We start from the raw sequence: 22,945 nt of genomic DNA on the forward strand, positions 1-22,945 counted from the left end.
AGAAATCAATGCACACGGGTTCTGTGGGAAGCATGCAAGGGCCTCTCGGATGCTGGTATAATTCCTGCGGACGCGTCTCTGTAACACCATCCTCCTCCATCCGAGTCCCTGTGAGCTTGACAACTTCAGCAGATTTGAGCTTGCCGGCAGTCACCCTCCTCCCAGCAGTGCCTCCAGGGCGGCATTCTCATCTCCCCCTGCTGCGAGCAGCGCTGCCTCTGCCGCGCCCCGGTCAAACCCCATGTCTGTCAATCGCCCCAGCTTGGCCGCATCAGCTCGTCGCTCCTGCGCAAAGCTCTCCGTCCACAACCTTGCTGTTCTTTGGAACTCTGCAGGGTCTGTGAGACACTGGCGGGCGACCACGGCATCCTGTGGGGGTTGGTGAGCAAGTTTGACCTGGCTCAGGAGGGCAGAGGTCCCATGAAAGCATCAGAAGACTGTCACGACACATTCCCAAGGCAGTCTTCCTCACACGCGCCATGCCAGGGCTGCACCTGAGGGTCATCTGGCTGCGGGCTGCTGAGCAGCGACTGCAGGCTCAGCAGTGCAGTCTTGAGGGTCATGGCAGGGCTCCACTGATCCTTGAGGATGTCGAGGCAGATGGCACCGTTGGCGCTGCTCACATTGGGGTGCCACACCTGCGAGGGCCAGGTGCCTGCGGTTGAGGAACTGCAGGGCGCACCAGCCTTTTCCATGTAGTAGAAAGATTTGCCAGTCTAGAGCATACCCCAGTCCAACCCGCCTCGATGCGGCGTCACCACACCTTGTTCTGAAACCTCATCTTTGGGGGTGCGAAGGGGTGCTGCTGGTCTGGGAGAGGAGGGCACAGGGGGCATGACAAGTGAGTTTGGAACGTCTGGCTGCGTCACGCTGGAAGCCCCGATAGATGAGAGTAATCACTCTCCTTTCCGGCATACACGGCCCGCGCATTGATGCCTGGACAGGATGCCATCCTCATCCCCGTACCAAGTGTGATGGACACATAGAAGTAGCCGCCAGCATATGGAGTATCAGGAGGGCCTGCAGTTTCATGGAGGACACCGTGAAGTGGAGGGCTGCACATCTTCTTCCCACAAGGTAATCTACTGCCCTTTAAACCACTCCATCATCCCTGGAGCACCGCTTGCACCACCACCCCTCACCTCCCAGGCTCACCTCGGAGGCAGCCCACAAGTTCACGAATGTTGTCCCCTGTGGGGCTGATGGTCACGCCAGAGGCTGTGTCACGCCGGATGTCGGTGATTTCCTTCTGCACATTCCGGGGGCAGGTTCAAGGTGGGTCAGGGTGATGAACCGTCTCATAGAGTCGGCGTAGAGCCTAGACACCACTCCAGCGATACGGGAGGCACTTGCCTGTAACCTATTGGCATCGAAAGGCATGGTGAAGGAACGTGAGTGAAGCTGTCGCTCTCGATGATGCCGTCCCTTGTCAGAGGCCCCCGGCCAAGGAGTTCAGGACCTAACGGGCGATTTGATGGGAGCTGCGGCCCCGTCTCAGCATCGGATGTGTCCTGATATGAGATTATTTTGTGGTCAAGGTGTTTGAGATGGGAAAAGCATCGCTCGAGGGGGTGCGGGATGGACCATCGGTAGTCTTGACGCGCGGGCGGGCCCCAAACCTTCGCCCAGTCGGTGGGTCGGACCGTCTCGTCAGACTGCCCGCCTAGGGCCTGCGGGTCCTCACCTGCCTCCGTCACCACCAACCTTGACATTGGCCTCTCCTTCAATGCAGGCACGGCATTGCACATCATTGAGCATCATGCTGCTGCCGGGGGGGCAGCACGTCAAAGGGCGCAGGGACGGGCAGGTCGCTGGAGCTGATGCACATGGCCTTGTAGGACACGCCCATTCCTTCCTCCTCTTCCCCTTCGGCGCCCTCCGTCGGGCCGGGGTGCCCTGCGGCGCCCGCTGCCCCTCCCCGCGCCTCGCCTCCGCCGGCGGCTGCTCCAGCGTCCTCAGCCTCCCTGCTCATCCGCGGCCCCTCCACCCCCACCAGCCGCCGGAAGCCGGCCACCAGGTCCCTGGCTTGCCCGGCGTCGGCGCCACGCAGGAGCGCTTCCAGCCTGGCCCCCATGCCCAGGCCCAGGAGGAAGGAGGCCTGGGTCAAGGGCCCGTGGCACGCGACACCCTGCCCCGCGCCCCGCGCCGCCTGGCGCAGCGCCGAGAAGTCGACGCGTGCGGACAGGTCCGCCGACCCGGGTGCCTGCAGCAGGGGCCGGAAGCGGTGCCGCGCGATGGCGGCCAGGCTGGCCTCATACGGCCCGTCCTGGCCGTAGTCGATGAGCAGCGCGGCGCCGCCGTGCGCCGCCACGCGCCGCGCCAGCCCCTCCGCGACCGCCATGCCCTGGGGGCAGACCTCCAGCTGCGTCAGGGTGGCGGCCAGGGCGGGGGGCAGGCCCGCCAGCCGGCGCGAGACCAGCAGGCGGGAGGCGGGGGTGGGGCCGGGGCTGAGCACCAGGCGCAGGTGCAGGGGGGGAGTCGGGCGAGGCCACGTCCACCAGCCGCTCGCACCAGCCGCGCTCGGTGGGGGGGGGGGGGGGGGGATGGAGGTCGACCGGGGGGAGGGGGTGCACCGTGAGCGTGCGCGCGAGCGTTCCACGCCAGCGAGCCCACCTACCGGTCTTCTGGAACTGGTGCACGGGAAGGGCGTCGATGAACTCGTGCCCGATGAAGAGGGTGGGCAGGTCCTGGGGCACGCCGTCCAGCGACCGGTGCCAGGCGACGGCGACCCCCGGCCGACCGGGGACGAGCCGGGACGGCCCCGGGGCGTCCCCGTGCCCGCCCCCGCCGCAGCGCAGGGCACGGGCTTGCAGGGCTTGGAGGGCCGGCGACACCTCCACCAGGTCGACCTGTCGGGGGTGATCGTCGGCGGGTTGAGAGGGGAGTTGGGGTGTCCTGCCCCCACCCACAAAAGCGGCAGGTGCTGGGCCAGGTGCCGTGCAGCTGCGAGGCAGCAGGATCTCCTACTGCCCCACAATCCAACCCAAAAGACGAACTCTGCCCCCTCCAGGCCACACCTGTATGGCAGAGTGGAAAGTGGGGAACGCAGCCGTTCCCCTGAGCAGGTCGGCCATGAGGGTGCCCCTCCCGGGGCCCATCTCCACGATCCTCAGCCTCGGCGGGCTCCCCATCTGCATCCAGGTGCTGACACACCAGATCCCCACCATCTGCAAGGAGATGCGGGGTTGCATGAGGTTTGAAGTGTTGGTAGCCTGGCTTTGTGACGGTGTGAAGCGAACCGAAACTTTCAAGCCTGCACTGATCAGGACGGCCCTCGTCCACTCCCTTTTGGCACCCCTTCAAACCGCCGCTCACCTCCCCAAACATTTGGGATATCTCAGGGGATGTGATGAAATCGCCTGCCGTGCCAAACACGTCCCTGTTGATGTAGTAGCCTGCTGTAGGATTGGTGAGCACCTCGGACATGTACTCAGCCAGGGTGATGGGCCCGCTCCGAAACTGCGGGAGGACGAGGGTTCCGTGCTTGTTTGCCACAGGTGAAGTGGTCAATGATCAAGCATGTATGCAGGCACGTACCTTGATGAGGGTCTTCAGGTGCCTAGCCATTGCCGTCTCCACCTCCTTCTCCACGCCCTCCACCGTGTGATCATCCGGGGCGTAGAGGCCTGATCTATCGATGCTAATGATGTGTCCCTCCGTAGAGTCATTGCCATCGGAGGTCACAGTACGCGTGGCCTGCACCCAGCAACGGCGTGCTGTCACCGCACACCGGGCGAGCCCGACACCCCTCAACATAAGGGTGACCTGCCGGGGGCCGCCGCGTCGTCTGATGCACCCCACAGCCTTCCCAGAGCCCACTCTTCATGCTAACCAGGGTCTCAAATATGTTTACATCGACATAGCCTTGGTTTCCCAGCATGCGTGCAGGGCCACCCATCCCTGCGTTGGAGACCCCTGCTCCTGCTCCTCCCAACAACGATTCTCGCGCCCTCGCTCACACACGGCGTGACATTTTTGCACGCCTGCTGTCATCGGCGAGCCCCGGTGGAGGGAATACAGGGTTGCACATACCCTTCCGTCTCGTATTTCCCTGATTCAGCGGTTTCTGGGACCCATCTGCCCGCCCTCCCTCGGGCTCATCGCCATATAGGAGTGCACGGGGTGTGAACGCTGCACCCAGAAATCCATGCTCTCCAGGCCGGCGATTCAGGGATCGTGATTGGACTTTCCTCGACTCAAGCACGCCGACAGGGCGCCCCTGGACTGAGGATCGCACCGGACCCCCGTCCGACACGCCATGGGATCGGCCCGCCGCGGGGGCGAGCTCGCCCTGCTGGCCTGCCGCGCCCTCCTCCGCCGCCGTGCACCTTCCGCCGCGGGCGAGTGTCAGGCCTGGATCGGCTCGGCCCCTCGCTGGGGCTCGCCCGCCTTCCAGGTCGCAGGGACCATGCGTGACGTCCTGGCCCCTGGCCCGGCGTGGCTGCACACCTCCAGCTGGGCCGCCCAGCAGGGGCTGGGCCAGACCCCGCAGCAGGGCCTCCCTGCACCCACCCCCCCCGGCGTGCCACCGCCCGGCCCCCTGCCCGGGGCCGGCACGCCGCCGCCCGGCGCGGGTGCGGCGCACCTACCCCCGTCCCCGGCCGCCAAGCCGGCGGCAAACGACGCGGACGAGTGCGACGAGGTGATGGAGGACCTGGCGGAGACGCGGCGCCGCGTGCGTGCCCTGAACCGCCCCGCGCCCGGGGAGGTGTCGCTGAGCAAGCGCGCACGGAAGCTGGCGGGCGTGGCCGTGGGCGCGGTGCGCGCGACGGCCGTCTTCGTCCTCTCCGTCCCCTCCCGCCTGGCGGCCTTCGCCGCGCTGCCCGGCGAGGAGAAGCGCGCCGCCGCGCTGCGCGGCTGGCAGGTGGTCAAGCGCGAGGCCAAGCACTACTGGATCGGGACCAAGCTGCTGGGCGCCGACGTGCGCATCGCCAGCCGGCTGTGCCTGCGCGTGCTGCGCGGGCGCACGCTCACGCGGCGCGAGCGCACCCAGCTAACGCGCACCACCGCCGACATCTTCCGCCTCGTCCCCATGCTCGTCTTCGTGGTGGTGCCCTTCATGGAGCTGCTGCTGCCGGTGGCGCTGCGCCTCTTCCCAAACATGCTGCCCTCCACCTTCGAGGACAAGCTGAAGAAGGAGGAGGAGCTCAAGCGCTCCATCACCGCGCGCCTGGAGATCGCGCGCTTCCTCCAGGACACCGTCAGCGAGATGGCCGAGGCCGAGATGGAGCGCGGCGGGACCGAGGAGGTGCGCACCTCCGCCGCCGACCTGTACCAGTTCATGCAGAAGGTGCGCGCGGGCGCGCCCGTGTCCACCGCCGAGCTCCTGCGCTTCGCCAAGCTCTTCAATGACGAGCTCACCCTGGACAACCTGGTCAGGTGAACAGCGGAAGCTTTCTTTTAGCGGTGTAAGGGTGGTGTGTGGGGGGTTGGGGGGAGGAGAACTGCTGGGGAAAGGGAAGGGCGAGGCTGCGGGGGTACCCGATGACCGTTCTTCATACCATATCGATCGTCGTGCCCGGCACTGGCGCGGAGTCGTTCCCTTTTTGGGGGGTCCCTAAGCAATGCAGCACCTGGGGTTGCAGGGGAATGGAGGCAACAGGGCTCCCTTCAGAAACTCCCCCCACCCGTTTGTACAGGGTCCAGCTGGTGAGCCTGTGCCGCTTCGTGGGCATCACACCCTATGGCACCGACGCCTTCCTGCGCACGCGCCTGCGGCGCCACCTGCAGCAGATCAAGGCGGACGACCGCGACATCCAGGCGGAGGGCCTGGCCTCGCTGTCGGAGGACGAGCTGCGCGGGGCGTGCCGCGCGCGCGGCATGCGCGCGCCCTTTGGTGAGGGCGCCGCCGACTTCATGCGCGCGCAGCTGGCGGAGTGGCTGGACTGGAGCCTGAACCGCAGCCTGCCCAGCTCCCTGCTCCTCCTCTCCCGCGCCTTCACCGTGACCAGCCCGCTGTCCGGCGGCCGGCGCGGCGTGGACGAGGACATGCTGCGCAGCACGCTGGGCAGCCTGCCCGACGAGGTGGTGGAGGACGTGGAGCTGTTTGCCACGCGCGACGGCGACGACAAGACCGAGGCCTACGAGCGCAAGCTGGAGCTGCTGGAGCGGGAGGAGGAGATGATCAAAGAGGAGGAGGAGGCGGCGGTGGCCGCTGAGACGCCCATCACCTCCGGCGCACAGACTGCGCAGGAGCTGACCGCCGCCGTGGCCGCCGCGGCCGTCGTGCGCGAGGCCGCCGCCTCGGCCATGGTGGACGTGCTGGAGGGGGTGAGCGAGGAGGAGAAGGCCGCCAAGTACGCGGAGGCCCGCAGGAGCAAGATGCGCAAAGTGGTCAAGTGAGCGGGAGGGAATTGGGTGGGGGTGGGGAGAGGGTGCGTGTTGCAGCGGGGGGGTGAATGGGTCTCACTTTGGGGGCTTGTGCTCTCGGCACTCAGAACGTTTCTTCTTGGAGAAGGGGTCGCCGACGGAGGCCGGCCTCCTGGAGGACTGTCTCCCAGCAGTCAAGTATCCAACCCATCGGAAAGCCGCGGTGTGGTGGGAGTCCGCGGCTGGAACGCCACACCACCAATGGTCCCACTCCCCCGGGCGTGGGAGTGGGGGTCCTCCGCTTGAACTTCATGTGCGACACATTCGCCTGCCTTCCTTTCGAGAGCAGGGGGCCTGCGTGGACGCCCGGCGCCGTCCCCCGGGCCCCCGGCGCTATATTGCCCCTGAGGCCGGGCCTCGGCGCGCCGGCGCCGCCCGGGCCGGCGAGGGCGCATGTCGCCCACGCCTCGAGCCTGTGCGTGCGCTGTGGGGTGTGCCTGCCCCGCCTGCAATGTCCGCCGGGGGGGGCGGGGCCGGCCGGATATTACTCTGCCTGCTGTCCTGAGACGCTGGGGCAAGCTGCGGGCACAGTTTGTGTTGTTCCTGGCAGGCGGGACTGGGAGCCCCACTCCACACCAATCACACAAGCAGCTGCAGGACTCACCCCGCACCATGCCCGGGCTGATCCGGGGTAAACCTCCTCACAACACCCACAGCACGCCCACGCACAACACTCTTTGCAAACATCCACAGCACACCAACGCACCTCGTAGCGCAGCCTTCCCGGGCTTCAGTTCCCGTCCCAGTCACCCACGTCCCCCTAACATTCAGACAAGTCTCACACACGCACACATACTCATGCCCACATTCAAGCACACACCACCTCTCCCACTCAAACCCCCTCCAACCCCCATCCTCCTCCTCTCAACCCCCTGCACTGCAGCGCCCTGGCGGCCCTGGCCTCCAGCTCCGGCGTCGCGGGGGAGCGCACGGCCTTCATGGAGCTGGTGGAGAAGGAGATCGGGCGGCTGGAGTCCAACCTGACCAAGCGCGGCGGTGGCATGGTCTTCACACGCGGCGCCCTGGCCTCCAGCCGCCAGGCCGCGCTGGAGGGCATGGTGGGCGAGTCGCGCCTGGCGGACAAGGTGGCGAGCATCCTGGGCCGCGTGGAGGCGGAGCTGGACGCCGCCGACGCGCACATCGGCAATCGCCTGCACGTCCTCGACCTGGACCAGGACGGCGTGGTGCGTGGAAGGGAGGGGAAGGGAGAGTCCTGGGATGAACAAGCGGGAGAGGGAAGGGACGGAGCTTGGCACCTCTGGGGGGCGGTTGGATGGGGTTGCTGCGGTGGACATAGTGCACGCCAAGGATCCAGCAAAGGGCAATGCTTTGTGATCGCATCTATGGGCCTGATGCTGACCATGTGCGGTTCATGGTATTCCCACCCCGCTGCGGTGCACGTCGCATGCACCCCTCCCCACCCCTCACCTCCACGACATTCTCCATAGAACAACAATAAATCCTTGCCGCTATGCACCTCACCCTAAACCCCCCACAGATCTCGGTGGAGGAGCTGCAGACGGCGCTCAGCTTCCTGCGGGAGCAGGTGGGGGAGGAGGAACTGAGGCACATGCTCCAGGTCCTGTCGCGCGAGGCCGGCACCGACGGCGCCATCGACGTGAACAAGTTGATGGAGATGGCCAAGCGCGAAGATGACGAGGACGACGACAAGTAGCGGAAGGCCCTGCTGCCTGCAGGCCGTGACCCCACGAATCTGCCCTTGCATCTGAGTGGGAGCGACAGGGCCTGTCCTGTAGACCTGGCGCTCGTTTCACTTTTGGTCCCCCTTTTTACTCTTCGGAAAGCGACCTGTATACCTTCAGTAGCATTCAAGCGTGTGAGGATTTTCAGAGCGCCATGGTGCATGCGATCGATTGATGGCGCCACTCCTTGATGTGATCGAGCCAAGCCTCTGATCTCTCGGAATCACACTTGTTCCATTTCCTGGTAAATATTCCGTGAGTATGAGTCGAAGGGCCTGAATCCCTGCACTGCACAACCACGCGCGATATGGTGCAGGCCGAGGCCTCCCCAGCCGGCCTCGCTTCGCTGTTCGAGGAGCTCATCAGCCTCAAAACCGGATCGCAGCTCCTGGGAGATCAACCGGACTATGCACCCGCGCTCCGTGCTGCCAGCGAGCAGATCCTCAGGCTGCGGGCCCTGCTCCGGGAGAGGTGCGAGCACACCGAGTCCCTGCGCCAAGACACCGCTGCGGCCAAGGTCAAGCTGGATGAGAGCTCCCTAGAGCTGAAGAATCTGGCCTATGAGAAGGAGCACTACACCAAGGAGACCAACGCCTGCCGGGCATTCAAGTAGGGTCAACTTGGGGTTGAGAGGGTGACCGGTGATGCTGCAGCACGCATTCAGAATTTAGTCAGTAGCACTGCAAGATTTCACATATCCAGCACGTCTCCCACCGTTCCCCCCAGGTCGGCCTATGCCGATGAAGCCCTGGAGCTCTTGCCGGTGGACCAGTTCCTCCGGGTCTGGGGCGACCAGGATGTGGACGATCCCCACCGCCTCATGCTCAACCGCCTGACCCACGAGATGGTGTATAGGTGGGGCAAACATCTGTGCTCTCTGGAGGCATGGCCTGCGGCTCTGGCTCGCTGGATCAGATCTCCTTTTTCTCCAGTATTTCCTGCCCGCGCCATCAGCCTCCCCCACTCGCATGGCCCCTTCGCTCGCAGAAAGGAGACCATACAGCAGCTGGAAGGCCTCCGCGCAAAGCGCGACGCGCTGGCTGCTGAGGTGGCCGGAAAGCGCGGCACTGTGAGCGGGCTGGAGAGCGAGCTGGCGGGCCTGCACGCCAAGGCGCTCGCGTTGGCCGAGCGGTACGGCGCGGCCGTACCGCCAGCGCCAGGCGCAGCAGCCGCGGCCCTGGCCTCCGCAGCGACGCTGGCGCCGCCCCTGTACGTCCTGCACTCCCAGCTGCTGGCGGCAGCGCGGAGGGGGGAGGCAGAGGCCTCTGGCAGGCACGCCAGCGTTGAGGTGGCGGCCGCGCCCGGAGAAGATGGCCGAGGTGGTGAGCCCATCGTCGCCCTGCGTGTCACCAGCGGTGATGCCGTGAGCCTGGCCGTGGACTTTCGGTACTCTGCGGAGCTGGGAGCAGTCCTGGCCGCGCCCCACCCGCCCACCACCGCTGCACAACTGGAGGCGGTGGGGGGTGGCGGGGCCGCGGCAGCGGGGCACGCGCCTGAAAGCGGGGCCTATGCCTGGGCGCAGTCCCTGGCGGGGCTGGACCTGCTGCCGGCGCTGCCCCCCGCCCCGGCGTCGGCGGCCTGGAGCGAGACAGAGCTCCGGGAAGCCATCCATCGGTACACGGCGGCAAACACCGCGCCCTCCATCCTGGCTAGCCTGCTCGAGGCATCGCGCCAGGAGGCCATGGAGGAGGACTAGGGTTCGCTGGGCGGCTGAGCACCTATTTTCTCATGCCCGCGGAGACCCCACCACTGAATCCCCAGCACTCCGGGGGATTTAATGCGTCCCTGACTCATCCAGCAGCATGGCTCGGTGGCAACCCTTCTTCAACCCCCTTCACTCCTGCACATATGCCGTGCCCTGTCCATGGGTGGGGGTGCTTTCAGGCACAATGGGTCAATGACAACAGGGGCAATCGTCAGGCCATCTCCAGAAGTGTGTGTGTCAGAGCCGATTCGTGGGAAGGGAGCGTGCGCAGTATGGCCGGGGCTGGCTTGAGCAGGTTGGGATGAGGATGCCTCGCAAGGGGGGGCCACCCGGCTCGTCACTGGAAAGTGCCGCGGATGGGGAGCTTGCGGTCCTGCACAAACTGGATGCCTGCGGGAGGGGAGAATTTGGAGGAGGTGCCTCATCACACTCTGTTCCCTGATGTACAGGAGGGGTTAGGTACCCACAGATGCTCGCCAGTCTGGCAGCATGGCACCAATGCGATACTACAATATGCTCGACACCATTCACGCAGCTGTGTCACGCCACACAGTCCCTCGGTCCTCTCTGCCAAACCCACCCTGCACGATCTGCTTCAGGTCGGGGCGGGCGAAGCTGGCGTTGGAGTAGGTGACGACATGCAGCAGACCCGCCGGGTTGATGAGAAACAGGGCCGGCTCTGTTGTGTTCAAGGGGGGAGGGGGGGACAGGAGCATTGTCAGGAGCTGGTGTGTGCTCGGGATGGCACATCAGCAGACCTTGAAAGGAGCAAGGGACTGGTGGTGTGGGCAGCGCCCCAGGGACTGATATCTGGTCATCAATCGCCCCAAACCAGAGGCCTCCAACCCACAACTCACCAGAGAACAGGGAGCTGGACTCATCGGGGCCCAGGGGCTTGGAGACATACAGTCCCCAGCGCAGCATCTGCTCCTCGTTCAGGCCGTAGGCGACCTTGAAGCCAATGCGTCCGGCCTTGGTGTCGGGGCTCACCGCCAGGACGGCACCCCTCAGGTCATCCACCTGGCACAATGAGGGGAAAGAACGTGCAGGCTGAATCCAAGCCAGAGGGCGGTCGGGGCCAGAAGCGTCATGTATAGCAGGAAAGAGGGTGAGAGAACAAAACAATGTGGCCAAGGAAGCATGCCAGAGTGTAGCCTGAAAGGGCATCCTAAAAATCCCAATGCCTGAAACCATCCCTCACACACACTTTGCTCGCACGCATCAAACACCTTCCTGTTTTGGAAAACAGGCCTTTTCCTTGTCAAACATTAACCCTCCCACTGGTGTCGCCACTCACAAAGCTGCAGGCCTTGCCACGGGTGTCGGCTGACACGGCGGAGATATCCACTCCCAGCTCCTCAAACTCAGGGTAGAGGTGCTGCATGCGGAGAGAGCCGAAAAAACTCAGTGCGGGCCCACATGTTGCCATGCAGGACTGGAGAGACCTTTGCAGGCATGGCCCATACCCAAACAGGCCAGTGCACCACCCGTACCTGCAGAGCAGCCAGGTAAGTCAGGTCCAGGGGATCGTGCTGGCCACGGTAGACCACCACCAGCTGCCACCTTCCGGTAGGCGCTCCCAGCTCCACGCGACCTCCCTGTGAGGGGCGGCATGGGGACATCGCAAGACCGCGGGCGATTCCAAGACTCCCGGGACGGGGGAAGTGTGCCGCCGCACACCCCATGCACGCCGCACACCCACATCGCGCCCCCCCTCACCTCCGTCGTGGGCAGGGTCACATGAGGCAGTGCCACCCCGGGGCGCAGCTTGATGGCCGGGATCTCGCCCCCCGTGGCCTTGCTGAAGACGTTGGAGCAGCCTTGGCGGACAGCAGCCATGATGGACGCTTACCGTTAGGGTTGGGGGGGTGAGTGCAGATTTAATGTTCGGTATGAGTGATCGAGTTGGGGTGGAAGGCTCGAGGCGTATTATGGAGGGGTGTGCTGAGGTGCGCCAGCTGCCCCCCAGCGTCATGCCCACGGGAGGGGCCACCTCGCCCCTTTCTACCCAAAACCATCGGACCGATCAATGCAAGGGTTGCCATCGCGAAGGAAGGGCCAATTCGAGGGCAGGATTCGCTGGGCCCAGGGAACGATCTGTAATGCTTCCACCGATCTTTGCGTTCTTTCATCTTCTCGGCGTCTACAGGAGGATGGCCGAGCCGTCTACTCGAGCTTCCACCGCCGCATAGTGGGTCGACCACGAGATGGATGCCCTACGTAGCATACCAGCTCTGTTGATTCACAGGAGACAATCGGAAGATAGAACGTTGATCATCAGTGCGCTTTCCTGCGGTAGGTTTTACATTATCTTTTTGGGTCTCTTCTGAGGGTGCTCCACATCCATGATTCTTTTCACTCTAACACCAGACACCACCCCTGCTGTCAGACATATCGCCATCCAATTGCCATCACCTCCATCCTTTCCTCTTTGAGCACAATTTTTGTCATGAAGAAGTAGTGTTACAGTAAAAAAATCAAGACGGAGGTGCTGCTTTGCCTGGGGTGATGTACCCTGCCTTGCGCCCCTCAAATCCGGCACGGAGCAACTTCTTGTCGCGCCGGTCCTTCTTCTTGTCCTTCTTCTTCTGGATGCGGGACGAAATGTGCTCCTGGCGCCTGGAGTGGTGTTGGGCGAGGGGTTATGTTTTGCATCCGCCATTTGAGCTGCTGAAGTAATGTGCTGCGGTACATCTCTCGCTGGGATGGCAGCTGGGCAATGCTTGCGAAACGAAACACCCACATCCCTAGCGACATGCTTCATGCCTCCCACACTTCTCACTTGTTTTGCCGCGTCTTCTGCTCGTCTGTCTGCTTCGCAATCCTACCCTGCCAAGCCTTCTGCTTCTTCTCCTTCATCTTGGCCTCCTGTGGGACAGAGTGACCGGTGTGGGATCGGTGAGATGTGCGAGGATTCTCTACATGCACCTTCGAGGGAGACTACGCCAGTCAACCCTCACAGTAATTCCCCTTGGGAGCCACCCCTCAGCACCTTTTTTAGGCTCTTTCGTAGCAGCTTGGGGTCATCATACACCTTCTCGCCGGCAGCTCTAGCCAATGCGGTTCCCCAAGCCTCCTGTTGCATGGACAGGGAAGTGACAGAGATGCTGAGAAGCCCATCTGCTGGATGCCTCAGCATTCCTGATCACCACACAGCAAGCTTGCAGGTCTGAGGGCATCAAATGTTTCCACCACCATCCAGGTGCCAGCCGTCTTGTTACTGTTAGCACATTGTCCCCATGCCAACCAATGACACAAGATCCCTGAATCCACCAAGCAACTTTCCTACCTTCTCATTGACCCCGCCCTCGCTGTCCTTTGCCTCAGCCTGTTCCAGCAGCTTGGCCTTGCTCGGTCGCTTGTGCCTTCGCCGCGATGCATCACCAAAGTCCAGGCTGCTGAATGTCTGCTTTACCTCCAGCTCCGGGGCTGCCGCGGGGCCCTCGACCTTCTGCTGCTTCTGTCTGGGCTGGCCCTTGGGTGCCTTCTCATTGCCCTGTGACACCTCCAATGTCCGCTTCTGAGGAAGGGGGGTCAAGAATGACGCGTTGCACCACCCATGCTGGACACAATGCATGTGCTTGGAGCGCACATGTCCACTCCTGACGGTTTCCCTTGTGTAGACACGGTTTCGGGACTGCAGCAGACTGCCACGAGGCGCCCTTCCCACCACACTGCAGCGCCCATGCCCACCTTGGCCTTCTGCCTGCCGGTGGCGAGCGCCTGCTCACGCCAGGCCTTGGCCTGCTCTGCATTTCCCGCCAGCTCGTCTGCTTTCCTCTGCTGCCTCATGATCTGCGCAGTCGGACGGTGTACGCGAGTGCAGTGAGGACCTGATCACACCCCGCGAGATGTACAGCAGGCCGCCGACCATTCCACCCCGTGTCTGGCGCTCCTGCACCCCGATGTCGCACATCATCCACAACCCCCATGCTCAAGCACCCCGCATGCAGACTCAGCACGCACCTCAAGTTTCTTCTGGAGCCGCTCCCGGAGCTCTTCCCGCGACGGAGGCTTCCCTGTCATCGCAGATGTAATGGGGAAAGGTGAGCTTGGCCCTGCTTCAGTCCAGTGCCCCTCCCAATGCCCCTCCCCTTGAGTACCACCTGCCAGGCAAACAGATGTCTGGGCCTGTACGGCATCACAACCCCCTGCAAGCCAAGATCCCTGCAGCGCCATGCCCCACCTTGAGTCAGCACGAGGGTGGCCACGGGGGCGGCTGTACCCTCTGCAGGCTGACGGGACGCAGTGGCCGCGGGCTCTCCGACCACCACCGGTGTCGTCGGGGCGGGGCCGGCTTCGTTGCCCCGCCCACTGGCGCGCTGTTCCGCCGCCGCCGCCGCAGCGACCTCCCTCTGCAGGTCCAGCGTGCTCTTCGCCTGATCCGGGTCCAGCTGGGCCTTCTTGTTCTCCTTGTATTGAGCCTTGAAGGCCGCCTTGGCCTCATCCCGCACGGACTTCTTGACGTACTTCAGGTTCACACGGCCAGCGTCGGTGTGCAGATAGAACTTTGGGGGCACCATCTCCACCAGCCTCGCGAAGAAGGCCGCATGGTCTTCTATAGACATGCCGGGAAGGTCGGGGGCCTCCCGCCTGCTGCTGCGAGCCGCGTTTTGATTCCCTGAGCTTGCCGCAAGTGTACGGGAAACGCAGGAGCACAGTCCCGAGTCAGGGCACCAAGCGAGGTTGTATCGGAATTGAGAATGTTCCTAGAGATTTTGTCATGTACCACGAATGCATGCAGGAGGGCTGGTCCCGGGGCGGCACCTCTCGTCCACCCTTGGCGCCTTGGGACAAGGGGACCGTGGCCTGAGGAACGGTACCCCGAGGGGTTACCATTTTGGCAGGGTGCCCGAGATACTTCACACATATACAATGCTTGACGTGCATGGAGAGTGGAGTCTTGCCCAAAGACATTCTGAAATGCAATTGAAACCATAGATTACCACTATGTCTCAGCGCATGCTGGTGTGCCGGGCGGTGCATGCTGCATTTCGTCAGTCCCTGTCACCCCCTCCGCCACTGACCTCCCTGGTTGCATATCAGCGAAGCATCTCACCTTTGAGGCCCTGTGCAGTCTCTCGGCGGAACATCTTCGTCGAGCCTCCGTCTCGAAAGGATGAGGAGCTCAAGGTATGTGTCAGATGGTGGTTTGTGTGTCGCGGGTGGGTGCCTTCCTCCTGTGGGCAATCCATGTGCACAAATCTGAACATGTGCCAAGGCCATGCAACTTTGCTTGGTATACCTCGTCAGCATCTACAGACATACCTGGCACTGTAGTATTGCTTTTCCATGAGGTCACACCAATATCTGCCACGACACTGTGCAGGAGCTCTACCCGCCCGGCAGATTCAACTCCGAGGAAGATGAGGACGAGCGCCCACCTGCCCAGCTCAGCGTGCCGCAGCAGCGAATTCGACACGCTCAGACACCACTGGAAGTCAGCACAGTTGGTCCTGCAGCCCACTCCCGCGTCAAGTCTGCCACCTTTGTGAAAAGCAGTGTGACGGTGGACCAGTGCCCCCACGCCACCCACCCCGAATTTGCCGTCATTGGGCGGTCCAACGTGGGCAAGTCGTCGCTGATCAACATGCTGACCAAGCGCACCTCCCTTGCCATGGTCTCCAAGACGCCAGGTGGGCATTGATGGGGCACCCATAGTGACTGCCAGGGCTACCATGCGGAGATGACACCGCTCTAGCGGCCCAAGACAGCTGCCCGTAACAAGTGCAATCCATGCTCCCCCTGCAAAACAACATATCGCCCCCTCACCGCAGGCAAGACACGGTGTATCAACCACTTTCTGATCAACAACTCATGGTACCTGGTGGACCTGCCTGGGTATGGGTATGCCAAAACCTCCAAGGCCAATGTGAAGCTGTGGAACGACTTCACCCGGGAGTACTTTGTCAATCGGGAGACGCTGGTGGCAGTGCTGCTCCTGGTGGATGCCTCCATCCCGCCCCGAGACTTGGACGTTGAGGCAGCCGCCTGGTTTGCGTCTGCAGACGTGAGAGCCGTGCTACAGGGGGAGTGGTTTTGTTTGAGTGTGCCAAGGTGCCCTGTGCATGGCTTGGGCAAGATCACGGCAGGATGCCAAAGAGTTGCATACCCTCGACCCTGAGCACTGTGAGACGAGCTGCATGCACTCAGATTCAGCCCCCACTGGGCCCCTCCCCTGCCAGCCGGCACCCTGTGGCCCGCATCCTGTTGCAATGAGTGCCCAGGGTACCATTCCCAGCCCCTCCTTCCTCCCCCACCATAAGTATACAGGTGCCCTATGTGGTGGTCTTCACCAAGACGGACAAGCACAAGAAGGGCGCCCCACACAACGAGGTCAACATGGAGACCTTCCTGCAGAGCCTGGCGGCGAGCGGCATCCCCGAGCCCCCGACGCTGCGCACCAGCACCAAAAAGGCCGAGGGCCGGGAGGCGGTGCTGGCCTACGTGGCCAAGCTGCGCGATGCTTTCATTACCTCCGCCGCTGCGGACGAGTGATGGTGTGTATCTTGTTCTCCTGCAGACTGCTAGCCTGCATGTATTCTGACGCCGTGCGCGGCCTGACCACCCGTGCACGCATGTGTGTGTGCCTTTTACAGACTGGAACAGGGAGAGACCACGCTTGTGGGGGTCGCAGAAGGTGGTGTGGGTGGGGAAGCAGCCCTCGTGGGGCTCCACCCCCTTCCCGGGCCCCTACCTCAGCTGGGTGTGGGAGCAGACCAGACCCGAGGCCTCCAGGCCAATGCGCGAGAGGCCGCCCACGGGGCTGAGCTGGCCCTCGGCCTGCGGCTGGAACCGCGCCTTGGTGTACGGGTCCTCCACGAACTTGTGCCCGCGGTAGATGGGCGTCCAGGTCACGGAGCACAGGTCGAAGGGGTTGCGCGGGTCGTACTCCAGCTGCACTGCGTCGGTGGGCGACTTCTCGCAGGCCGCCAGCACCTGCCGCGCCTGCGTCGCCATCTGTGCACATTTTGTTTTGGGGAGAGTGCACGGCATTTAGCTGGTTGGGTGAGATTGTGTTGAGGTGTGGGGATCGGCGGTGTCCTGGGCACGGACATCTCGCCATGGACGCGGAAAGAGTGGCAGGGAGGCAGGCAAGCTTACTCGCTCCGCTCCAAGGAAAGCAAGAAGACCTCATGAACACCCTGCTCCCACACGCATCTGAGCAACCCACACACGCACATCCAGGCCCTGTTGCCTCTCCCTCCCTCCCCCCCCTCCACGTGGACCCGACCCCCCCCCCCCCCCCAACCCACACAAAAACACCTCACCCACCTTTTCGTCGGGCTGGAGGTCCAGCAGGCGGCGCGCAAAGGTGGCGCAGGTGGCGTAGTTCTTCAGCTTGAAGAAGGCGGACATGGCGGAGCGCAGGCTGAGCGCCAGGTGCACGCGCTGGAGGGCGCAGTGCGTGAAGTAGGCGGCCAGCTCGGCGGCGCGGCGCGGGTCATCGCGGGCCTCGCGCCGCTTGAGCTCGCAGCGCACCGCTATGTTGTAGTCGCGCGCGATGCCCAGCAGCTCGCGCACCTCATCCACGCCCTTGCGGCTGTCCACCACCACCAAGGGCACGGCGTGCAGGATGCCGTCGATCAGGCGCAGCGCGTCGCTGAACTTGCCCTCGGTCACGGCGCGGTAGGCGCGGCGCAGCGCCTCCTCCAGCCGCGCCAGCGTGGCCGGGGGCGCGGGCAGGCGCGCCGCGGCGCCGCCGCCCTCCTCGCCCCACCCCGCCTCCAGCCCCACGCCCAGCGCGGGCGTGCCGGCCAGGCCGGGGACGAAGGCATGTGCGGCGGCCGCCGCGTCCAGGGCCAGCGCGCGCAGCGGGCCCAGCTCCACCACGCCCAGCTGGGCGCGCAGCAGGCGCGCGCCGGCCTCGAACCCGCCCGCGGCAAAGTGCTCGCCGGCCAGCGCGGCGCGCGCCTGCCAGCCGTGCTCCGGCAGCGGGCCGGGCGCGGGCGCGGCAAAGGCGGCCGCGCCGCCCGCCGCGCCCGCGCCGCCCGTGGGGCTGCTGGGCAGGTCCAGGTCGTCGTCCAGGTCCCAGCCGCCGCCCTCGCCGCCGGAGCCGGCCGCGGCCTCGCCGTCGTCGTACACGGCACCTGTGTTGTTGTTGTTGTGTGAGTGTGTGTGTGTGTGTGTGTGTGTGTGTGTGTGTCTCAGGGGGAATGTGAGGGTGTAGGGGCCAGGGCATGGGGCAAACGAGGAGCAATGTGAGTGGGATTGGAGGAGGGCTTCCCAAATCGACGGGTCGTGGGGGCACATGCTTGCGGGGGGTGCCCTGGTCGAAGTCCCACCCAGACAGGGCGACCGCGATGGTCGGAACGGCCAGGGCCGTCGCCCACGCCCCATCCTGTCCCAGGCCACCCTCACTCATCACGACCCCCCTTCCCGGCACCCCCCAGCCCTCGCAAGATACCAATCATACGCTCCCGACCCCGCACCCCCCCTCACCCTCGTCGCCGGAGGCGAGGAGCTGGTCGTCGTCGCCCCAGGCGTCGCCCACGCCCTCCATGTCCAGCGCGGCGTCGGCGACGACGGCCGCGGCGTCCGCGGCGACGCCGGCGCCGCCGTCCAGGCCGCGCTCGCGGTCGCGCCCCGCGTCCTTGGTGGCCAGGGTCTCGAAGAAGCCCTTGCTGACGGTGAGCAGCGGCCAGTTGGCCTCGCGCAGGAGGACGGGGGGCGGGGCCGGCAGGTCCCCGCCGCGCGCGGCGTCCAGGGCGCGGCGCAGCTCGGGGTCCAGGGCCTCGGACAGGCGCTCGGCCTCGGCGCCCAGCCCGGCGCGCGCGGCGGCCAGGTAGGCCAGCGCCGGCTGGCCGCCGGCCTCCAGCACGCGCGCCTGCTCGCCCGCGTCGCCCAGGTAGAGGGCGGCCTGCAGGCGCGCGCGCGCGTCGCCGCGCCGCTCCGCGATCTTGGCCATCTTGGCCAGCTTGTCGGCCGCGCCGGTGACGAGGTAGAGGAAGGCCAGGCGGTCGTAGGAGTGGGTCTTCTGGTACGCAAACTCCGCGATGGCAGCGTTGCCCGCGCGCAGCGCCTCCACGCCCAGGCGGTACCAGGTGTCGCGGTCGTCCAGGGCCTGGGCGGAGGCCAGGGCCACCTCCACGTTCCCGCACTCCACCGCTAGGCCGAAGCGGATGCGCTCGTCGCGCACAAAGTGCAGGGCCACCTCGGGGTACCCCTTCTCCTGCAGGTAGGCGATGATGGCCTGCCCCGCCAGCGCACCGCGCCGGATCAGCGCCAGCACCGCGTCGTAGCGCCGCGCGGCCAGCGCCAGCTTGAACTCGACCTCCGAGGTGTCCACGCGCAGCGCGCGCGGCCGCGCCTCGCGGTCCAGGCAGTGCACGGCGCCGCCCTCCGCGCGCACCAGGTACACCGGGTCGGGCAGCGTGCGCAGCGTGCCGCCGTCGCCCCCCGGCAGCGCGTACTTGAGGTGGTTGAGCGTGGAGTACACCAGCACGCGCGACCCGTCCCAGGCCGCCGACTTGACGCGCAGCGTCTCGTGCACGCTGGCCGGGTCGGCCAGGTCGCGCCCGCCCGCCAGGGTCACGCAGTGCTTGGCCAGCAGCGCCACGCGCGTGCCGTCATCCGACCACGCCACGTAGCGCACGCCGGGGGCGGCCAGCTCCGCCACCACCGCGCGCCGCGCGACGTCAAACAGCGCCACGCGGTCGTCGCCGCGCAGGAGCACCTGCCCGGGGGCGCCGCCGGGGAACAGGCCGTCGGTGGCCGCCAGCGGGGAGGCCAGGCGCTTGGTCACCTCGCCCGCCAGGTCGCGCACCAGCAGCGCGTTGGCGCCGCGGTCCAGCGTCGCGAAGCGGTTGCGCCCGACCCAGACGGCCGCGGCGGCGGCGCCGCGCCGCGGCTCCGCCCCCGCGCCGCCGTCCTTGCCCGCCGCCGGCTCGCGCGGCAGCGCGTACAGCTCGTACCCGCCGCCGTCCACGTCGCTCCAGACCAGCACCGAGTGCTCGGCCGGGTTGTACGCCAGCGCGCGCGCGCCCTGGTTGTACGCCGCCGCCGGGTTGCGGCGCAGCGCGCACAGCGGCACGTCGCGCCCGCTGGCCAGCTCGTGCGAGCGCACGTACCGGTCCTTGACGTAGTACAGCGTGCCGGCGTGCAGCGCGTAGGCGGGGCGCTCGCGCTCCAGCTTGAACACGATCATGCCGCTGGGGGCGGGGACGGGAGGGAATGGAGTGGATTGAGAGGGGATTACTCTTGTGTGTGAGTGTGTGCCGATACTGAGCTCGGCCACGCGACTGGGAGACGGCCGCGAGGCGCAGGGGCGGCACAGCCGCCAGTGGGGTGCTTGGAACCCCGCAGCTCCGGTGGGCAAACGGAATCACAGCCTCGACGGGCCCCAGCCCTGCATCCCTGCCAGAGTTTGCTCCTAGATCACATAACAACAATCATGCCCCCCCCCTCCCCCCTCTTCTTCTAACACACCCCCACACCTGTCATGCCCCGCCGCCAGCAGGTTGATGCTGGGGTGCCCCGCCAGGATCCAGAAGCGGTCGTGCTCGCGGCGGAAGGTCTGCACCCCCACCCGCTTGCTCAGGTCCCAAACCCGCAGCGACTTGTCCTCGCTGTCGCTGATGATCAGGTCCTGCGCGGGTTGTGGAGGCATCGGTGGGGCACGGGCGTCGACTGAGTCAGCTGTCGGGCATGCAGAGGGTGCGCCTATCGTCCCTGCTGTCCAGACTATTGAGGCCCGGCCCAGGCCTGCCCCGTGCCCGTCTCATCAGCCAAACCGGGTCCAACTCCCTCCAACCCTGCAGCCTTCCTCTCCTCTTCAAAATCTGTCTCCTCTGTTTGCCCCCCCCCCGCACACACACACAAAAAAGGAAACAAAATCCAACACACCTGCTTGGCGTGGAAGATGACGGAGGAGACGTTGTTCACGTGGCCGCGCAGGGTGTCCACCTCCCAGGCCTTGCTCTCATTCATGCGCCAGAGCTTGATCTGGCGGTCGTCCGCGCCCGACACCACCAGCGGCAGCGTGGGGTGGAAGGCGGCCCAGTTCACGCCGCGGTCGTGGCCCTCCAGCACGTACTTTACCACGGCGTCGGAGCCGCCAAACAGGTCAGAGTTGATGGGGGGCAGGCGCATCGAGTCATCCGAGGGCGGGCCCGCGCCGCCGGGGGCGGCGCCCTTCTTGCGCAGCGCGCTCACGTCCCACACGCGCACTGTCTGGTCCAGCGAGGCGGAGGCCACCAGGTCGTCGCGCGGGTGGAACTGCGCGCACATGACATAATGGTTGTGCCCCGTCAGCACCGCGATGCATGTACGCGACTGCCAGTTCCACAGGCGCAACGTCTGGTCGTCGCTGGCCGACACGATCCAGGGCGACTCGTGGTGGAACTGGACGGTGCGGATGTAGTCCAGGTGCCCCAGCAGCGTGAAGAGGCACCTTGAGTTTTGGGGGGGTGGGGGGGTGAGATGGCGAGACGGCAGTGGGAGGGGTGGAGGAGGTGCGGGCCGGCTCCTGCATGGTGCACAGGGTCTGGGCCCCGCATTCACCGATGCAACATAGATGGGAAAGCCGGCCGTGGTAGGAACATGCGCAGGCCCCAGGCTGTAGATCATGTGCAGCACTTGTTACCCCTCACGCCCCTCCCACCCACCACCACCCTGTCTTCGTGCGTGGTCCGGGTCGCGACGCTCGCACGATGGCTGCGTGCGGGTCGATTAGCCTGCCGTTCGATCGTCCGCCCTTTTATACCCCGAGCCATCCGCCGACCGGCCCCTGCGCCCCTCGCGCACCTCCGCGTCTTGTAGTTCCACACTTTGATCTTGTAGTCGTCGCCCCCGGACACGAAGAGGGGTTGAGTGGGGTGGAAGTGGATGCCGCGCACGGGCCCCTCATGCTCATCGAAGCGATCGATCAGCGTGCCCATGCGGTAGTCCCACAGCTGTTCCGGGGGGATGGGCGGGGTGCAGGGTGGGTACGCGGGGACGGTCGCGCCAACCCTCCCAACCTGCTCGTGCGGGGAGATCCGAGTCAAGAAATGCATCAGGCCCCCGTCAGCGCACCTGGACCACGCCGCTGTGCAGGGACGCCAGTATCCATGGGCGCTTGGGGTGGAAGCTCAACCCCTTCACCCGGTTCGACTTGGTCTCAAACTTGGTCAGCATTTCGTCTCGTGGGATCCAAGTCCCCGAGCCAACTCAGGCACTTCCTGGGATCCTCAGTGGGGGCCCAGCATTCATACGAGCATCCCCGCTACCGCAACTAACCCACCCTCCTCCCCGAGGAGGAAGAAACCAAGGCTCACGGGGGATCCTCCTGCATGCCAGGCCGAGGAGGGGGCCACTCTTTTGCAACTCAAAGTCACTTTATCTCCACCATCCTTGAAAAATTGTATCTCCTGCCTCATTTGTCACCGAGAGAGTCCCTGGCCGCAGAGAGGTGCACACATCAATGCTGCTCGCCGGCACTGCCCAGCATGCAGCGGGGTTCAGAGGAGCGCTGAAAGGGGCCCTCCCGCCGACGTTCCTCAGGCCTATGAGGTGAACAGGATGGATGCAGCAACGTCCTCGTTTCCCTGGGCGGATCTGAGGGCAGCCAGGCTCTGCTCCCTTGAGAATCCCAGCTCCACCAGTTTCAACACCTTTCCCTCCCACCCAGCTTGCCCCCCGGTCTGCACAGGCTGGGTCTGGGCCGCAGCGGCGGGTGGTGCGGACGCTTGGGTCCCGACTGCAGGGCTTGGAGTTGCCTGCGGCGCACTGGCAGCCGTGGTGTGACTCCGCTCTGTGCAGGAGGGGAAAAATAAGCATCCTGGATCGCCAAACAACGATGCACAGGGGAGTGGGACGGTATAGCACCTTAGCAAGGGCATGCAAGGGCAAGAATCCCTTCAAATGAGCAGCGCCCCCTGTCTCAGCCCTATTCAGCCTCAGAGCGCCTGCTACGGCGTCCGCAGAGGCCTGGCAAACCTTGTTTATCCCTGCACATATGCACACACCTGCATTATTTGAGGCAGAGAGCCCCCCCATCGGGTTCCGCTCTGGTTCCCCTTGTGGAATCTCGTGCTCGGGTAGAAATGGCAGCTGTGCCTCCGTGGACCCAAACCGAAGAACTCCAGCCTTGAGATCGACGCAGCACTGCAGGGTAGCAGGAGTGAGCGCTGTTTGGGTCTTCCAAAGGCCACCACGATGCATATGCTCACACATCCCACTTCGGGCA

The 22,945-nt window shown here is 65.1% G+C and overlaps 8 protein-coding genes across 8 annotated transcripts; 3 read left to right on the forward strand and 5 right to left on the reverse strand.

The window, feature by feature from the left end:
• Positions 1-150: 150 nt before the first annotated feature.
• On the reverse strand, positions 151-3,567 carry F751_3988 (Ubiquitin-conjugating enzyme E2 27; the record flags this gene model as incomplete). The annotated part of the gene is made up of 11 exons (XM_011399898.1): positions 151-369; positions 495-638; positions 764-810; positions 967-1,020; positions 1,156-1,249; positions 1,784-2,266; positions 2,574-2,687; positions 2,835-2,849; positions 3,018-3,167; positions 3,316-3,459; positions 3,538-3,567. 11 exons carry the CDS (start codon positions 3,565-3,567, stop codon positions 151-153), a joined length of 1,494 nt encoding a protein of 497 aa, XP_011398200.1.
• A 97-nt stretch (positions 3,568-3,664) lies between these two features.
• On the reverse strand, positions 3,665-3,898 carry F751_3989 (hypothetical protein; the record flags this gene model as incomplete). The annotated part of the gene is made up of 1 exon (XM_011399899.1): positions 3,665-3,898. One exon carries the CDS (start codon positions 3,896-3,898, stop codon positions 3,665-3,667), a length of 234 nt encoding a protein of 77 aa, XP_011398201.1.
• Positions 3,899-4,645: 747 nt separating this feature from the next.
• F751_3990 (LETM1 and EF-hand domain-containing protein 1, mitochondrial) lies at positions 4,646-8,044 on the forward strand (the record flags this gene model as incomplete). Its single annotated transcript, XM_011399900.1, has 4 exons — positions 4,646-5,379; positions 5,640-6,338; positions 7,253-7,553; positions 7,868-8,044. The coding sequence occupies 4 exons, from the start codon at positions 4,646-4,648 to the stop codon at positions 8,042-8,044; spliced, it is 1,911 nt and encodes a 636-aa protein (XP_011398202.1).
• Positions 8,045-8,379: 335 nt separating this feature from the next.
• Positions 8,380-9,768, forward strand: F751_3991 (THO complex subunit 5-like protein; the record flags this gene model as incomplete). Its single annotated transcript, XM_011399901.1, has 3 exons — positions 8,380-8,681; positions 8,799-8,927; positions 9,060-9,768. The coding sequence occupies 3 exons, from the start codon at positions 8,380-8,382 to the stop codon at positions 9,766-9,768; spliced, it is 1,140 nt and encodes a 379-aa protein (XP_011398203.1).
• Positions 9,769-10,114: 346 nt separating this feature from the next.
• F751_3992 (hypothetical protein) lies at positions 10,115-11,616 on the reverse strand (the record flags this gene model as incomplete). The annotated part of the gene is made up of 6 exons (XM_011399902.1): positions 10,115-10,167; positions 10,358-10,456; positions 10,635-10,797; positions 11,075-11,155; positions 11,271-11,375; positions 11,497-11,616. The coding sequence occupies 6 exons, from the start codon at positions 11,614-11,616 to the stop codon at positions 10,115-10,117; spliced, it is 621 nt and encodes a 206-aa protein (XP_011398204.1).
• A 638-nt stretch (positions 11,617-12,254) lies between these two features.
• Positions 12,255-14,345, reverse strand: F751_3993 (Surfeit locus protein 6-like protein; the record flags this gene model as incomplete). The annotated part of the gene is made up of 7 exons (XM_011399903.1): positions 12,255-12,396; positions 12,560-12,645; positions 12,770-12,853; positions 13,067-13,297; positions 13,471-13,572; positions 13,744-13,796; positions 13,964-14,345. 7 exons carry the CDS (start codon positions 14,343-14,345, stop codon positions 12,255-12,257), a joined length of 1,080 nt encoding a protein of 359 aa, XP_011398205.1.
• Positions 14,346-14,921: 576 nt separating this feature from the next.
• On the forward strand, positions 14,922-16,275 carry F751_3994 (GTP-binding protein; the record flags this gene model as incomplete). Its single annotated transcript, XM_011399904.1, has 4 exons — positions 14,922-14,942; positions 15,107-15,413; positions 15,555-15,787; positions 16,051-16,275. 4 exons carry the CDS (start codon positions 14,922-14,924, stop codon positions 16,273-16,275), a joined length of 786 nt encoding a protein of 261 aa, XP_011398206.1.
• A 195-nt stretch (positions 16,276-16,470) lies between these two features.
• Positions 16,471-21,894, reverse strand: F751_3995 (Coatomer subunit alpha-2; the record flags this gene model as incomplete). Its single annotated transcript, XM_011399905.1, has 8 exons — positions 16,471-16,737; positions 17,053-17,427; positions 17,515-17,691; positions 18,599-19,928; positions 20,214-20,365; positions 20,623-21,169; positions 21,523-21,671; positions 21,793-21,894. The coding sequence occupies 8 exons, from the start codon at positions 21,892-21,894 to the stop codon at positions 16,471-16,473; spliced, it is 3,099 nt and encodes a 1,032-aa protein (XP_011398207.1).
• Between the last annotated feature and the right edge of the window lie 1,051 nt (positions 21,895-22,945).

Source organism: Auxenochlorella protothecoides (assembly GCF_000733215.1).
Source record: "Auxenochlorella protothecoides strain 0710 unplaced genomic scaffold scaffold43, whole genome shotgun sequence".
Lineage (NCBI taxonomy): Eukaryota > Viridiplantae > Chlorophyta > Trebouxiophyceae > Chlorellales > Chlorellaceae > Auxenochlorella > Auxenochlorella protothecoides.